The sequence below is a fragment of the Enoplosus armatus genome, chromosome 7, assembly GCF_043641665.1.
Source record: "Enoplosus armatus isolate fEnoArm2 chromosome 7, fEnoArm2.hap1, whole genome shotgun sequence".
In the NCBI taxonomy this organism is placed as follows: domain Eukaryota; kingdom Metazoa; phylum Chordata; class Actinopteri; order Centrarchiformes; family Enoplosidae; genus Enoplosus; species Enoplosus armatus.
In genome coordinates, this window is record NC_092186.1 from 2,998,171 (window position 1) to 3,015,945 (window position 17,775).

General features: G+C 43.2%; 1 protein-coding gene across 2 annotated transcripts in view; it reads right to left on the reverse strand.

The window, feature by feature from the left end:
• Positions 1-17,775, reverse strand: part of gmds (GDP-mannose 4,6-dehydratase) — a 145,907-nt gene that overhangs the window by 96,614 nt on the left and 31,518 nt on the right. For both annotated transcript variants that reach the window (XM_070909219.1, XM_070909220.1), the window contains exons 5-6: positions 1,375-1,567; positions 173-277 (exon numbers count right to left, since the gene is read on the reverse strand). In XM_070909219.1, coding sequence (XP_070765320.1) covers positions 173-277; positions 1,375-1,567 — 298 coding nt within the window. The remainder of the gene's footprint in view (positions 1-172; positions 278-1,374; positions 1,568-17,775) is intronic.

A 17,775-nucleotide genomic window follows, 5' to 3' on the forward strand; every position in this document is an offset into this window, starting at 1 on the left:
GCAGATTTTTTTTATTGAGCTTTATTAGTTATACATATTTGTAAGTGGAATTATTAAGTGTAAATAAAGTAATCTCTTATCACTATAAATAACAGATAGCACACAGTAATCATTTCATTAAAAAAAAAACCTTTGTTTAAACAGCAGAGTGCGTGTCGTGCCGTGTGCTCACCTCTCCTCGGGCTCTCGTGGTTGAAGAGGATCCCGTTGACAGCGAACATGTTGTAGGCCTCTCGAAAGTTCACCACGATCCAGTAGGCATAGAGCTTCGCAGCACCTGAGAGGAGAGGTGGAGACAGACAGGGACACAGGAGACGGGGTGCCAGAAGCATATTACTACCAAGTTTACATACATTCGCATCACTTCACACAAAACTCAACAGTCTCCTCGGATCCGCAATCGGTCCTCTTTGCACTATAACAGCTGACTTTTCACTGCCACGTGAAGCTTTTATTCGCTCTGTCAACAAACAAAACTTTCACGCAGCTTTTGACACTCTTCAATCTTACAGAGTGTCAATTTAATCGGAGGGAGAAACACTGATCCTCTCTTCTCAAATCTGCAGAAAGATTCGCTGTTGGAACTACACTACATGTCATCGTTGAACACAGCAGCACCGCAGGTCATATTTCACCGTCAGGAACGTGAACAGCAGACTCCTGCTGATTGACCAAAAGCAGGCTTGAACAAAAAGTTCTCCCCTCTTTCCTCTCATCATCTTCCTCCTCCTCCTCCTCCTCCTGTGATGAGGGGAATACCAGAGCAAGCAAAGGGAGGCGCCCGTTGATTAAGCCATAGGTCAGGACGTACACTGGAGGTGAAAGAAGGTCGCCGTGGCAACTCCCGCCTTCCCACATCTAATTAATAGAGGAGCAGCCCTCCTCATGATGGTATGCGCCTCCCATGCAGCCTCAGATTGAGCGCTGACAGATGGGGAAAGTGTCAGTGAGGAGAGCATTTAGACAACAGAGAACATGAAACCTGATCGCTCACACACTTGTACAGCCTGCGTGTGTGTGTGTTTGTGTGTGTGTGTGTGTGTGTGTGTGTGAGAGAGAGTGTGTTGAGTGCTGAGTGCAGTGGATATAAAGGTGTCTTTGTTGAAGTGAGAGCCACTCCAGTCTTCAGTCAGACGTTTGGCCTCGGGGTGTGTGGAGAGCTCAAACGCTGCCTGAGCACTGAGCCCCCCCCCCCTCTATTCACTTGCTCACACACACACACAAGAAAAAAGTGCTTCAGAGGTATCAAGCAATCTGTGTTTGTATTCCCTTACATGGCCATACGCAATCGTTTGGTGCAAGGTAGAAAATGTTAGGTATTCCGTGTGTGTGTGTGTGTGTGTGTGTGTTTCCACATGGATCTGTGTGTGTTACCGTAAGGTGAGCGAGGGTAGAAGGGCGTGGTTTCCTTCTGCGGGATCTCCTGCACTTTGCCGTACAGCTCGCTGGTGGAGGCCTGGTAGAATTTTACGCTGTTGGTCAGACCACACGTCTTTATGGCGTCCAGGAGACGAAGCGTACCTACACCGTCCACGTTAGCGGTGTACTCGGCCAACTCGAAGGAGATCTGAGAAAGAGGGAGAGAGAAAAAGAGATGGAGCTTCATAGGAGAATGTCCTCTATTTATTAATACAAATTCTGTAAAAGGAGTCACACTATTGAATGTAGACTTTAGAAAAGAGCTGTAAACTTGAGACATAAGATTTTAATTTGTGTCTTCTAGTGTCCAAGTAACAAAAAAGAGGACTTGAGACAGCAACAATCAGGTCTCGCATTGCCCCACACATTGGGCCTGTACACAGAATGTACCTGGTCTTAGGTAAAAACCCTCAAGTGTTAAAATTCTGTGTTATTTCAATGACCAGCATTCAGAGAGAGAGAGCAAATTGCCTTGGAGGATGTGATTGGAATTGCACTTGAAATGGCTCTGGACAATGTTAATAATTAAATGAATGTAAATAATTAGATTTTACATGTATTTAATGGCTAACTTCTAATGAATTTTCAAAACCACTATTTCTAGTTTCACACAAACTTTTTCGTAGACATATTCAACTTATCAAAAATGGACCTTTAAATCAGGCTTGCTGTATTTGCGCTGGACACTTCAGCCATATTTGAATTTAAAGGTGCTGTAATTGTCACGCCAGCCAATCAGAGTCTAGTGTTGCAAGAGTTTCGGTTGCGAGGTCTCAAGTTTTGAAATGAATCTAAGAGATACCTTTTTAAACCATCCACATGTAAATAATGAAGCGTTCGCCAAAGTATAACTGACACAAAATGATTCAAAGTGAGTAACTCGACAAACGTCACAATGATGGGGTCAATAATGGAGAAGGTAATCTGGAAATGTGTTGTTTCTGGAGTCCATCAGAGCTCATACCTCAAACTAAATACTCCAACTCCCAGAATGCCCGTTTCCACAGCTGAGGGCCAAGAGAGGAGGGAACGTAATAAACACTTGGGGGGAAAAAGTTCAAATTGGAAATGGATGTGAGCGTGCGTGACTGTGTGACGCTGTCTACCTGGACTTGTGTGAGTGCCAGGTTAGCCTCAGGCTCCAAATCAGGCGTGACGGTTAAAAGCCGTGCTGGTTAGTAGTCACCACACCTGGAGCGAGCGGCATGAGCCGTGTCTGTGCGGAGGAAACGCTTTGGCCCTTTAGTGCTTCCACACCAGCGCTGTACACACGGCCAGATAAAGACCCCTTATTCAAAGCTGGGACTAAAGAACACTGGGCCTCTATTCCACTCAGAGTCCACACACACACACACACACACACACACACACACACAGACACACACACACAGACACACACAGGCACACACACACACAGTGAGCGGGTTTGATCAGGTTCAATTACACTCCACAGCTCAGTGTAATTACCTGTGACGCTCCACTCACGCTTTAACTTTGCATTCTGGCATTTTCATTTACATTTACATCATTTACAAGAGAAAGTGAGGGGACGCTTTACACGCCAGCATGCACTGTACGTTATGACGTTTTCTACAGCATTCATGCAGCAAACACAGGAGTTGGACACAGTCATGGTAATACCTGTGCAATAGAATCCAATCCAAAATCTCAACAAACTGAAGCCTCAAATTTGACTGGTTGAATAAATGCGTCTCTGAGACACTTTTACTGAAGAGATGTTCTATAATGTTTATCAAGATGTCTGCTCTCATTTGTGATCCTGTTTACTTTTTCTTTGATCTTTGGTTTTTGCTTTAAATCCAAATTTCAGACGTTTTTTATTTCAGCAAAATTCTTGGACAAGTTCTGCTTCTTTTATTAAATAAAAGTTATACAGTATAAAGAAGTATTGTTTTGGGATACTATAAAAAAAAAAAAAAACACGGGCAATATTTCCTCTCAAGTTTTCAATGGAAGTTTTGAATACAATGCACACGGACAGCCAATGTAAATGCGTCATGTTGGGGTTGTTCAGGTCAGGACTGGTGCAGCCGGCGGTGGAGCGTTCTGGCTCCTGAACCTGAACCAGACAATACCTGCTTTCATGTTGCTTCAGCGAAGGGGACGGGACGGTCACACACTCACTAGACCGATTTCCTCTCCAACAACAGACATAATGTAATCCCATCTCTCTCAGGTCCACCTTCGGCTCTTCCTTCCTTACACATTTCTCCTCCTGCTTTGTCACTGCTCACTTTCCCTGAACTTCACAAACCTCATTTTACCTCCCTCACCGAGACCCCGTCTGTCCTGCTGTGTGTGTGTGAGTCCCTCCATTTCTCTTGTTTTTCCAACACCGAAGAGGTCTGCGACACACACACACACACACACACACACACACACACACACACACAGACTCGGGGTATCAAAACCAGCTGAGAGGGGCAGGGTCCAGGACGCCTTGACAACTTAAATAAAACAAATTGCCTTAATGCCTCCATTCTCTGTCATTATGTAAGGCAGGGCCAGAGCGCTGACGGTTTAAAGGCCAGGCGTTTGTGTACACCACAGTATGTGTGTGTGTGTGGGGGGGGGGGGGGGGGGGGGCTGCTGGGCCCCTTGGTCGACCTGGCAGATATTGTTCTGTTCTGGGAAGTCAGCCAGGCTCTGTCAGCATTGGGGGTCCGCCGCCGACCCGAAAAAAAGCGACCCGTTTAAAAAGGTTCTAAATGTGCAGGATATACGTGCCGCATTTAGTGGTTTCATTTCTTTCCTGCTCACACAAGGCCTGTTGAAATGCATGCTTGAAACTGGGGAATGTGACTCTGTACATGTATATGTGTGTGTGTGTGTGCGTGTGTGTGTGTGTGTGTGTGCGCTCACATATAGCAGAGTGTTGGTGTGTGTCTTGACAGATGTATAAATATGAGCTACATTTATTCAGCCGTGGCCTCCCTCTGCATACCTGCATGGCCTTCCATACAGGATAATATGAAGGCTTTAAGCTGTATATACACAGAGGTGGAAGAATGTACAGTCCCATTGTACACAAATCAGAACACGTCACTCACTCGAGAGCATAGAAACGAAAATTACTAAAGTGATTTGAATTGAGGAGATTCACTGATAATAAACACATATAAAGGTTACTCCATAAAAAAGAGACAAAGGAACAGTGCCTCATTTACTCGTATGATTTCAATCAATTTGAACAGTTTGAATGTTTATGATTGATTAATTGAGAAAATTTCCCGGTCAGAGATTCACAGTATTTTCATTATTTTTATATTATTACAGCATTACCTTGATTTTCAGTTTATTAATACTATAAAATGAATACTTTAAGTCTGTTTGGCAATAGATTTGACACTAATGATTCATACTGGTGACTGGTCTGCTGATCACACTCAATATGGAAGCAGTCGATCATGGAAACTATAAATTGTAATGAAGTAAAATTACGGTATAAATATATGATTTTTTTTCTTTATGTTTTCCACCCAGATTCTCGAACTGGTTTTCTAATGTTTAAAGAAACCAAAACAACATTTATTTCAACCCCTACACAACACCAACTGTTCCCTGGTCCACTGCTGCTTGTTCAGAGGCATCACTACAGTAAAACACTGATGAGGCAGATTTATGACCTCTGTGGTAAACCATCATCATACCTGAGATTCCAGAGAAATTACTGAAGAAACTAGTGAAAGCAGCTGGACTGCCCCTCTATGAGCATCACTTTCTCGTTATGGTGGACTATGTTGTCAAACACTGAAACTCCGGCACATTCCTGCCAACCGCAAGCACCCAAATAAAGAAATCACGGAGACGCCCTGGAGGTGGAGACGACTGACAGAGGCAGGTATGAAAAATAGAGACAGGCGTGTGTGTGTGTGTGTGTGTGTGTGTGTGTGTGTGTGTGTGTGTGTGTAGATGAGCATGGGTGGGGGTTTGTGGAGAAAAACCACAGTCAATTACACCTTTACTCATCACATTACAGGCCAAGTGAAATTAGAGCAGTCGTGTGTTAACAGGGCAAAGACAAACAGGCTGAATTCCCTCCAGGAGAGAGGTTTAGACCCGACCTGGCAACCCACGCACCGCCAGACAGATCAATTACTCTGCTTTCATCAACTCAGCTGCAGTGTCACTCATCTATATTATGAAGCCAAGATATAGACCCCACTTTCCCTTGCAAACATAAAAGCCTTAGAGCAGCGCTGCTCCTCTCAGTGTTTGAAGAATTAAGTTCTTAATTCTTCGCATCAGTAATCAGAAAGTGGGGAAAACGGTTGAAGCACTTTTAAGCTCTTAATTTGTGTAATAATAAACCTTTTACTTCACCTTCTAATTCACAGCAATGTGAACGCCTGGGGAAGTAATTCTCAATGAAGGAGTAATCTGTAAGATTATTTTCTTAATCATTCACTTTAATCATATTTGTTGATTTACTGGGAAGTGCAGTGTTTATAGACGGTACCTGTTGCCTCAGTCTGGCTACAGTATAAAACCCCAGGTTACATAAATATTGGTCATCAGATTCCTCTCCTTCTGATCAATGCGGCTGTTTAGTTTAGGTAACTACTTGGTTGGTTTAGGAAAGATCATCTTCATTGACTGAAACCATGATCTCCAGTCTCGAACACACATGTCACTGAAAACATACAATGGGGTGTCCACAGTCTAAAGTGGGCTTATGTGAAAACTTTTAACTACTTTAAAATCTGGGCACAAATGATTACTACTGTTTTACAGAAATTTACTGAAGCAAATGTATACAAAAATATGACTTATTTGCAAGTCAGAGGTGAGTAAAGGCTGTATGGTTGTAGTTCAACATGATTTTGAATCACTCCACCACGTCTCTGTGTTTTCACAAGCTACCTGCTGCAGCCTAAGCTACTGTTGCTGCATGAAGGCCCACGCTAACACCCCACCCTCCAAACAGAGCTGCATCTCCATCATCATGTGTTGCTGTTATGATGAAGCTGAATCTCTCCACCTCCAGTTCTGTCTTGTTGGAATTGTGTCACTCAAGTTCTCACACACACACTCACTTTTTTTTTTTCCTTGAAGTGTGCCAGTTTGCCTTTCCCTGAGACGCAGACACAATACAATTCAAAGAGGAGCAGGAGATAAGAGGTGTACACAGTGAACAGTGAGTGACGGGGAGAGCGAGACAGAGGCGTGGACGTATGACATGTTGCATCATCCAGCTGGAACGTGTGTTGACTCTTTGGAGTGTTTTCTTGCTGGGAACCAAGTGTTCTTAAAATGGATCTCAATAACAACATCCCTCCCCGGCCTGAGAGACTCCACCAGTAAAAGCACTGCAGCCATTGATTCCAAACATTTTAAGCATGACAGAAATTCTCCCATAACGCACTACATACAATACACACACACACACACACACACACACACACACACACACACACACACACGAAGACTGAACAGAGATACAGTGACAAGTGGAAACAATACAAGCCTTTAAAGAGCGTTGTACCAGAGTTTATTAATGGAGCGTCTGTTTAACATGAGCTCCGAGAATAGCATAACAGGTTTACATGGTTCTCATGGTTTACCTCAGTTGATTTAGTGTTGGGTTAATGAAGGACATTAGTGTTCATGATAACAGGAAACGGGTTTAACAAAAATAGGTGCATGTCTTTGAATACAAAGGCCCTTTGAAGACGTATGACTTGACTAAATATTTCTCGATACATAAGCTCAAATGACACTTTCAATGCCCGCATAGCCACGTCTGCATGACATTAATGTCATCATCATCTGACAATGTCTGCAAGCGCCCATGAAGCCCAACATGTATGACAGAGTGAACTGTATGTACACACCTGTCGTGCAGAATGCACATGTGGGAACACGTCCGCCTATGCAGACACCCATTGTGATAAAAACCATAACTGTGTGCGAGTCCGGTGATTTGCAGGATATCAAACACGAATGTTGATTATGAAAGTTAACGGGAAATAGACTACGGTTATGGGTTAAGGTTAGGAAAATAAAACCCTTGGTTAATTTGGGAAAGATTGTGGTTATAATTAATAAAAAGATAAATATTAATCGCAGGTCTGTGACGGGACACGTACACAGTCCTGCATGAAAGTTCAACCACATTGACCTCCGGACCTTTACTTCCTGCGCCGTTAAATAAAAAGGAACACGAAGATAAAGGAGCTTACTGTTTGAATGGATGCAAAGGAGACGGAGACTTCTGCTTTACTACATCATCGTGATGCATCCAATAACAAATTAAGTTTTGTTACACACTTTGTTTCTAACAGCAGGAAACATTACAAGCAATGTCCACACTCGTCCTGTAATTGATTAATAGTCATTAGTGGCACCCAGCGTTGGTTCACTGTGTGAGTGAAGCTTGTTCCATTCAGTGTTTCACTGCTCATGATAAATCTCTGAGAAAGAATTGTTGAGGTGACAAGATGCGTTCATCTTCATCCTGTGAGATGACGGGTTTGGTCCCTTTAAAACTTGACATCACTATGGGATGAAAGTGATCTCTGAAATGGCTTTGTGTTTTTGGCCCCTTTCACACAGAGAATGAAATGCACCAGCATGCTTTCAAAATAGAGCCCACATTTACTCAGGTGTTTCTTTTATTGTGTGTATTACTACTCACTGTACACGCAGTTAAAGTGCAGAGACAGTTGTGAGGCCGAACACTGAAATCTACTCAAAGAGAGCTTAAAACATAGAATTAAAATAATAAAAGTACCTTAAACATGAAGGCAAATTAAAGTTCAACAACATTATTATTTTAAAATCATCTGTACATGGCATAACATGCATCCACCCACGATCAGATCTGGATCTCTGTGTTTTTGTGTCTAATTACAGGCGTGTTCTGCCCGGTGAGTGTGGCGGCTGCTGCAGCTATGGCAATGAACAAATACAAGTCAAACAGATCAGGTGGATCTGACAGAGACAGATGGAGACGTGGGAGGGTGGGTAGCGCACGTGTGGAGAAATACGTGCTGCAGGAGCGTATGTCAGGGCAGGCAGACTGAGAGTTGGAGATTAGCTGTCAAACTCAGGATTTATGCAGTCGAGTCTGGAAAGTCCCTGTCTGCCTCCCGGCACTCCACTCTGACTCTTTCACTCCTTCTCTCTATTTCTCTGCATCGTTTTCTCTCGATGGCATTAATGTGAACAGGTGGTGGACAATCACTCCGTGGTTGCTGCCCCGCTCCATCTCTCTCCGGGCACCTCAATAAGGAACATTCGAAGGGTACCTGAGCCAATGCAATCAGTTTGTGGTCCAAAACTCTATTTCATTCCAATGGTTTTCCCAGGACCACTGCCAGACACACATCCTCACAAATGAATCATGTCACAATGAGCTTCAATGTAAGTAACATAACTTCATTAAAGTAATGACACATTTTCAAGGTAGAAAATGTATCAAAAAGGTCCCCAGAAACCTCTCAAACCATTGCAAACAGTTTTTGTTTTTTTTTTTTGAGTAGAAACAAGTGTTTGTTAGGAGAGCAGACAGCAGAGGCGCAGAGTCCTTTAGCGTTTCGGCAACTCCTCGGAAAAGTCAATCAAGAGTCCCTTCATTCCTGCCTTCCCTCGATTGCGTGATCTACCCTGCAGACATTTACCACCAATCAATCACTCCTACCTCGCAAATATAAACGTGCGTGTAAACATGGCAACGCGTCTTACTGCAGTGGGCTGTGGAGACGCCCCGGGGGCTGTGTGGAGCAATCACACGTGCACACACTGACACACATGAATACACAGATAGAAACAGTTCTGTCATCAGTGAGGGGGTGTAAGGCCATGCACACGCTACAGACAGTGGAAATCAGTATTTGAAGCTCGCGAAGTCATGAACAAAAACACCAAAACGAGTATTTTGTGACCAGCTGTACTGACAAACAGTACAAAAGGAGAGATGACCCAGATACCAAGTTTGTGCATTGTTTTAGTAAAGCTGTGTAATGCCTGTCCAAGCTACAATGAGAGACCAGCTTTTTCAAGTTTATCCACTCTGGAGAGTAAGCATGATTTTTGGGGATAGCAGACCAAAACGAAAACAAAGATGTTTCTGCATTACTGTGGACAACAACCGACTGAATGGGATAAATGTATTTAAGGATACTAGTGATCGAAAATCTAAACAGGTTTGTATTAAAATTAATTAAAATGTCTATGAACATTTATGTCATCTACCATCTTAAAAAAGACCAGATGAGCCCCGAAAAACCTAAAAACTACAACTCAAAACGGTCAGATGATCACAAAATAAACCAAACACTGCAGCCTTCTTCCCAACACACAGGACGACAGCTGGCCACCACAGAGTCACAACAGCATCCTCAATAAGAGATAACATCGCTCTTTCCCTCACACTTTTTATCAGCTGACCAGGACCAGATGACTTCAAAGTGAGGAGAGGTGAGGAAGGACCTCCCACATCTGAGACCCCCTGCCAGGACCAAACTGATCCCCTTTACACCTCCTCACCCACCTTAATCCCCCACCCCTCCAGCTGCTGCCCCATTTGGCTGTAATCAGCAGCCAGCACGGTCTCTGATTAGAGAAGGCGGGGGTGGTGGGAGGTAAGACTTGACAAATTGGACATTCTTCTCCACCCATCCCTCTCAATCCTCCTCTCCCCTCTCACACACCCACAGACCCCACTTAAATCTGGCAGCACCCCTGTCGACCCCTTCACTCACCCACCCGCCCCACAACACTCACTTGATGAATGCTGTCCTTGTGTGTGTGCGCACACACACACACACACACACACACACACACACACACACACACACACACACACACACACACACACACACACACACACACACACACACACACACACACACACACACACACACACACACACACACACCTCCCCTGGCGTTGCTTGCATGATCCTTAAATAGAAGTGAAGTTTGGAGACCACCGCCCCTGCAGGTGCTACCTCTCTTTGGTTACACACACCCACCCACACACACACACACATATGGACTCACATGCATACACCACCCCAAGCACACACTCCCATAAATACACACAGACCACAGTCAGCCACAATAACGCATACCAACACACACTCTGGCTGCCCTGGTAGCTGTCACAGAGCCATGTGACCAAAACGGAGCCCAGATTCTGATCCAACATTATGCCTGATTTACACAACCTCCCCTCTCTCTCTCTCCCTCTCTCCCGCTCTCTCTCTCTCTCTCTGCACTGCCGCCCCACCTTAAACCCAAGTTGGTCTGTCCCGGCCCACCCAGGACCCCCTGGACAGGAGCAGCACAACAGCTGCGTGCGTCGCAGAGCAGGGACAGCGAGCAGGACCCAGGTTATGCTCAGGGAGTTACACGATGCCTGTTTAGTTATAAATACTTTCTCGTCTGTCTTGCAGAGTCACAAAGTGTTAACGGGGCGTGTGTGCTGTCCTGGTTGCAAGCCTCTAAGGTTATTTAGTTGGAAAGAAAAACAGGACTGATCTGGAAATGAGCACAATGACAGAGCAGGAGACTGACCGGAGGAAGGTTGGAAACAATGAGTGCGTTTACAGGCGCCTAAGTAACGGGTTATTGTGGATTTGAATCTTTCGTTTCTGTAATGGGGGTAGATTAGAGAAACACGATTTAGGTTTCTAATTTACATCTTCAGTAAGAACCCATGGGCTTAAGGCCCTTGAGTGCCACAGAGTAGAAGAAGTGAGAAAGTACTGAGAGACAAACTAACGCATTGATGGTTTGGATCTTTTCATGAGATCTGTTAAAGAATATATAATATTGTCTGTCTTATCCTTTAAAATAAGTCAACCATGGCTTCAAAATGAGCTTAGTGGTACAGGAGAAGCAGCAATAAAACAGCAGCTAAATGAAAGGTAACATTATCGCTCACTGCAGCGTGTCCTTGTATCCACAACAACTAAATCAGAAGTCCGATTAAAACCGAAACTGACACCAAAAATAACTTGTGGTAGATTCTTGAAGTCAAAATAAGTCAGTTTTCATTTCTCAAACGTAAATTTTGCACTGGAAGGAAAAACACTGTGGTTCCCACTATGCAGTGTCTTATAATGTTTACATATGCAAGCCTTGATTCACAAATATGGAGAAGATGCATGTAAATGTAAATGCTGGATAAAGTAGCCAGGTTACTGCAGAGGATGTAAACTATCAGATACCATAACTGGCTTTCTTCCCGTAACCTTGTTTTCATATGTAAACGTTGTAAGTGATGAAGATGCAGTCTGGTGATGATACTGAGACCTGCAGAGCCACCAAGCATAAAGGAAAGAAAACCAAAGAACGCGACGAGGGCTGGGCCAACGAAACTGGCACACTCAGATAGGTGCATGTTTGTGACAGCGTGTGTGTGTGTGTGTGTGTGTGTGTTGCTCTCTACATTTCTATGGTGATGGCTTGTCTGACAGCGTGAGGAGGCCGAGTCATAAAGGATGGTGTGATGTAGGAGTGGCCAACCTTTCCCATCCTTTCCCAACCCCGTCACACCAACAGCTTTCATCTGGAGCGAATTAGAGACATTAGCACTTTCTTATCTCTACACCTTCCTCCGCGTCTTTCACCATCTCCTCCTTTTTCCTGTCTCTGGCCTCCCACACAACACCCACCCCCTTTACTTCCCCACCTCTGTACCCGTGCATTCTTAAAATACTCCAAAAAGGTGCAAAGGAAAAGAAACAAATTATGTTTTTGCAAAACGAAAGGGTTAACAAAGAAGGAGCGGACAACCTGAACAACAAACTAGACTAGTTAGAGTCTGCTGTTAAACAATTATACTTGTATTAAGAAATATCTGGCTCTCATTCAAGTACATAAATCAGCACAGAGGTTCATATTTTCATTTGAGCGCCAGCCAAGTCCACTCTGCTCTGTTTGAACACACAAAGTATGCGGCTCAGTTAAGGGAAGAGAAGTTGATCAATCACAATCCTGACACTGGGTGTGCACACACGCAGATAATGAGCATTATAATCACAAGTGACCCTACGACAATATCTAAACCAAGCTGTGTTTGTGTGTGTTGTTGGTGGAATGTGCAAGAGGCTTATGGATATTACAGGAGCGCTTGCACAGGGGCTAAAATTAACCTAGCACTTATAAACAAACACACATACACACAGCCGGTAATCCACATTAATACCAGTCATCAATCTTGAGATGATGGCACGGCCCTTATTGGGAAGAGATATCACAGCGTGCTTAATGGCAGTACGTGTTGCAGAGCCTGGGCCGTGATGGGAATTCAATCTCTGTCATCTATCTCTATTAAAATGGCTCCAGAGAGCCGATGGGTTTGACATTGGTCTGACAAGGCTGCTCTGTTGCTGACTGCAAACATTACAATAAATCCTGCTAAATATTTGTTGAATATAATCCAAGAGTAAAGCCATCATCCTTCTGGTCCAATCAGGAACCATTACTGTATTGTTTTGGCTCCCTCCTCGGGCTAATTTTATTCAGTTTTCATTTTTCTAAAAGACCGACTTGATGTAATGTGAAAAAGGTCGCTTGCAGTGGTGAACCATCAGAAAGTGATTTGTCAACCCTGTAGCTCATTGTGTTGGTTTGGCACAGTACTCTACCTGCCCAGCAACAACACCTGACAGCTAAAGAAGTGACTATTTTTCTCAAGTGGCAATGCTAATAATGCCCCATGTCTGTTGAATGTGTAAGTATGCTATGTGGCATATAGCATTTCAACTTCGTGAAGTGATAATATGTCAGGGCTGTGTGTCTATCAACTTGTTTTGGAATTCTTCTGCCCCCTAGTGGCCAAAAGATTGCAGGCTCTTAAATATAATGCCAAAACGTTATTAAGGAACATTTTGAATATGGCTAATAACTGGTCTAATGCACAATTAATATTTTTTATTTCATAGCATCTTATCTCAACAGCCCATATTCAGTCAGTCTGATGTTTAACATTTAGCACGTAGTTTCCACCTCAGATTAATAACAATAATAACAATAGTAAGAGGACAGACATTTTGATAATTTGTCCACCATATTCCAATTTCTTTCTTAGTTTTCTTCTTTTTTATATCTTGTTCTGTCTTATACCCATTACATGATGCTCAGAGGCACTTATTGTGGGGGCAAGGATATAGGGACGCCTTGAATATGGATCATGTGCTATACTGTCTATTATTTTGTATTTGGAATGTGCCGTTTTCTGAGCTTGAATTACTGTTTTTGTTGTTGTTGTCAATAGTCCTATTTCACTTGTTTTGTAAACAACATGGCCTCTGCAGGTAAATGTTTGTTTGCATGTTTATCATTATAATAAATATAATAAAAATAATAATATAGTACACAGTATTTTGCCTTTTATGCCGACACTCATCTGGAATGAACATCATCTTTTCCAAAGCCAATAAATATTACTCATCACTTTAACGACGACCATCTCCCTGTGTGGCCCTCAGTGTTCAGATCATTACTACACAGCCCGTACTGTCCGCGTCACATGACCTTAAATACCAGCAACATATCGTCAGCTGAAACTCATGATTCACACTTTTACAGGACACACACACAAATACACACACACACACAAACACAAATACACACACACACACACAGAAAGGTTAGCAGAAAACAATTGCTTGGGTTCAAGTCCAGCTCAGCTCCACCCGCCTCTCTCACCAGGCGGGAACATGGGAGCAGGGGTCGGCATGCCGGGTCGGACCGTTGCGGAGTGGCCGGTCTTTGAAGGAGGCCCGTGTTAGGGAAGGGTTTTTCGGGAAGGGGAAGTGCTCTGCTGGAAGTTTTGGATATCAATGGAAAGGCTTTCTCTCTGCCACACAGGGCGGCAGAGTGGCTTTCCTTTATCTTCTACTTACTACTTATTCTACCACAACGGAAAGACAATGTCAAAGAAACATGTAACAGGAATATTTCCAGGAAGGGACAGCCTAAACAACTGCAATCCAATCCCTGAAGAGGAAGGCGCCTGTGGAATAGTTAAAACTGCAGTAAAATAAGTTCTGTGACTAAAATCTGACAGTTATGATGTGGACAGAATACATAGAAAGTAAGCGGCTGATGGACATATGATGATCAGCCAACAGAAGAACATGTCGGAAGAAAGTCTGCTGACCCGAACTATCCCACGATCCAAAAGCAACCTGGCTAAACCACAAGCGCAACCTCTGACTATCCAGCTGTTTGCGCTAGAAAATATCATTATATTCACACACACACACACACACACACTAACAGAAACACACGAACACACACCAGCAGGAAGCATTTTTGAAACTTACTCTCAAGTTACAAATAAGGCCAAAATGTGCTCTCTCAATATAAGACCTGACGATGCCTCATTCACCATGTCAAAAAGGGAAAGAATGTACATACACTTTAGAGCAGCTATCCGTAAGAATGGGATTATTAAACTGGAAACTGTTGATGCAATAGATCGATAAACAGGCTACGGAAAATAAAAGGTTTCATTTTCAGGTAGCGCACAGGCTGACTTTGGCGCCCCCCAGTGGCAATGTCAAACAGGATACAACAAAGCACATCACGATAATCACCAAACAATTCTGCACACGGTGGCTTTAAAAATGCTGAGCGCAGGTGTGGAAAAGTGTCTATCAGAGTCTATCATCTATCAGCACTGATGAGCCGTTGTGCAGAACCTGAACCTGGTTTCAGTCGTCATCTTCCCAAAAAGCTACCCACGTGTCACCACAGCACAGAGGTGATGGCATTTATGCCACCTAAAGGACGGTGGCATAAGTAGAAATGTGAGGATTGTGGGGAAAAAGACTTTGCACCACACGTGGAGCTCTCCTCGTGCGACACGCTCACCCTCCATGTTTGATTGTCACGTGAGATTTAGCTTTCATCCTGCCCAGAGACGCCAGATGTTAACTAGCAATTTGGCTAAATCTGGCTAATATATACACACTATACTTCACAATACTGTCAATTTATGTTCACTCTGATGAATAAAGTCAATTAAATAACATCTGAAAGAAGCTTTTACTGCTTTCCGACTGTTCTAACAGCATTTCTCAGAGAATACATTGAATAATTTCGGCTTATTTGAGGTTGCTTCCAAATTGTCTTCCAACAATTTGACAATAAATAGCTAATGTGTTCAAGAACAACGTACACTTAAAAATGAGTTCCTTTTCTCATAATCTATGTGCTGCAGTGCATAAAGAGTGAGTGTCAGTGTTACCTGTAGCTAATGAAATGGTAGTTTGTCTTTAAATATTATTAATAACGTTGTTTGGTTGCAAACGCACTTCAAAAATCATGTCAAAAATCAAATAAAAATCTAATCTGAAATTGTGGGCTTTTATCCTTAATTCTTCACAGATGAGTAAGTGGTCCCAACCTGGTTTGGTACACATCACCAAGTGCACAACACCAGTTCATGCAGACTCGAGTCCACACTCATATCTGGTGTCCCCCTTGTTTATCTCTTCACAGAGTTCTCTGTCCTCACCTCCACTCCACTCCTCCACCGCAGCAGCCGGAGCAACAGAGCTCCCTCCTCTCAGACCTCCGCCTTCCCGCTCGAGGCCGACCACAACCCGTCCAGCCCGGGGTCGCCTTACCCATTTACCGCATGGGAGCGGATACCGACACAGGCTCACAGAGACCCATTCAAAGCCTTGCATATGAAATCTCTTCCTCTGCAGTGATACCTTACACTTCATCTGCATATTCACATATTCAGAACCCGGTGTTCACTTCCTGTCTGTGCGAGATAGAGGGAAAACTGGGCACAGACAAAGTTGGTGTGTTTTGATTAGCTTTCAAAGGGTTTTTGTCATTGGATGTTGGAAACCAACCAAGGGGCAGCAGAGCAGAACTCACACAACACTCCTCAGTGTAGGTGGGGTTTAGTAATGAGACTTAAATATCTTGATAAGAATCAAAAGTATAGCAACAATTATGACAGAAACACAAACATTACATTGATATTTCTAAGCCAAATAATTCAAGTCTATTCCTCTCAGACACAGACTTATTGTTAAAGACCACTGCAACTTAACAACTGTAACTGCCATTTGAGGAATTCTGCAGAGACCTGCCCATCACACAGCCGTCATGGATCATCTCTCAATCTGACAGCGTCAACAGACACTCGCATGGAAAAATGAGAGCTGCTTTTGTGTGACAATCTCCCAGCGCGGTTACACTTGTAAGCAAACAACAACATACCACAATGACACTCCTGGTGCTCTGCCAAGTCAGCCCTGGCAGCTGCTCCTCTTAGCTAATCACTGACTCATTGAAGTTGATGGTTTTTGTAGCGTTTGTCTGTGTGGAAAATGCCTGCAATGGTTCAAATACAGATCGATGCCTCTTTTTGAAGCGTTTCAGTCATGTTTGAATAGTTGACATGCACCGTCGCTGATGCCCTCAGCCCTGTTATTCATGTTCTTTCCCATGGAGTCACCGACAACTTCCTGGATTCTTTGAATGTCTTGGCAGATGAAACAATTACACCTTATGATGGAGGCTTCACACAGGTGACTTGAAAGGACCAAGTACAGTGTTGCTTGTGTGTTGCAGGATGATGAAATGCAGTGGAGGTCGTCTCCCTGCCGGAGCCCAGACTTCCATTATTCTCAGAAAGAGAAACGCCTTTATTTTCTCTGCTGGTCAGTTTAAGCTTTTTGGTTTTGTGTGTGAATGTGTTCTTTTTTTGCTCCCATTGTTTTGTCATATTTTTATTTCTTCAATTTCACTAAATTAGGGGCTTTTTGAGGTCCACTCCAACATTTATGAAAACCCTCAAGCCAGTGCTGTGTGCACACACTCTCTCACTAAACAGGACTGACAAAGGTGGTTGAAATGCATTATTATTACTTTAAATATTATCCTCAATTCAAAACGTGTGCTCACTCAGTATAGAGCTCACATGTACAGTGTTATTGTTGATTATTTGCCAGTTAGCATAATCTGAAGCAAAAGTGGAAGTACATTGTTTGCAAAGTTTTTTATTGATTCATTCACTGTACATAAATACAAACTGTATAAAGAGCAGAAAAATGCAGTAATGTAAAATGCAGATGCAAATGTTGCCTACATCCCTAAAGACTGATTTCGAAATGCTTTAGATGAATCAATAAAAATACATCCCAGTATTTATGAGCTAGTTTGGAGTCCCTTTGTTGTGGGAGAGACGGTGAACGGGTCGTCATTTTTGGTGAACACCAAATGTGATTATTCTGATTATAATTTTGTCCACAATACAATAAGTTAATAACTTGTAATAAGTTCATCTTTTTCGAGTTATTTCAACGTATTTTGAATGTCAGCGAATCTTTTAGCACATCAGACAAAGAAAACC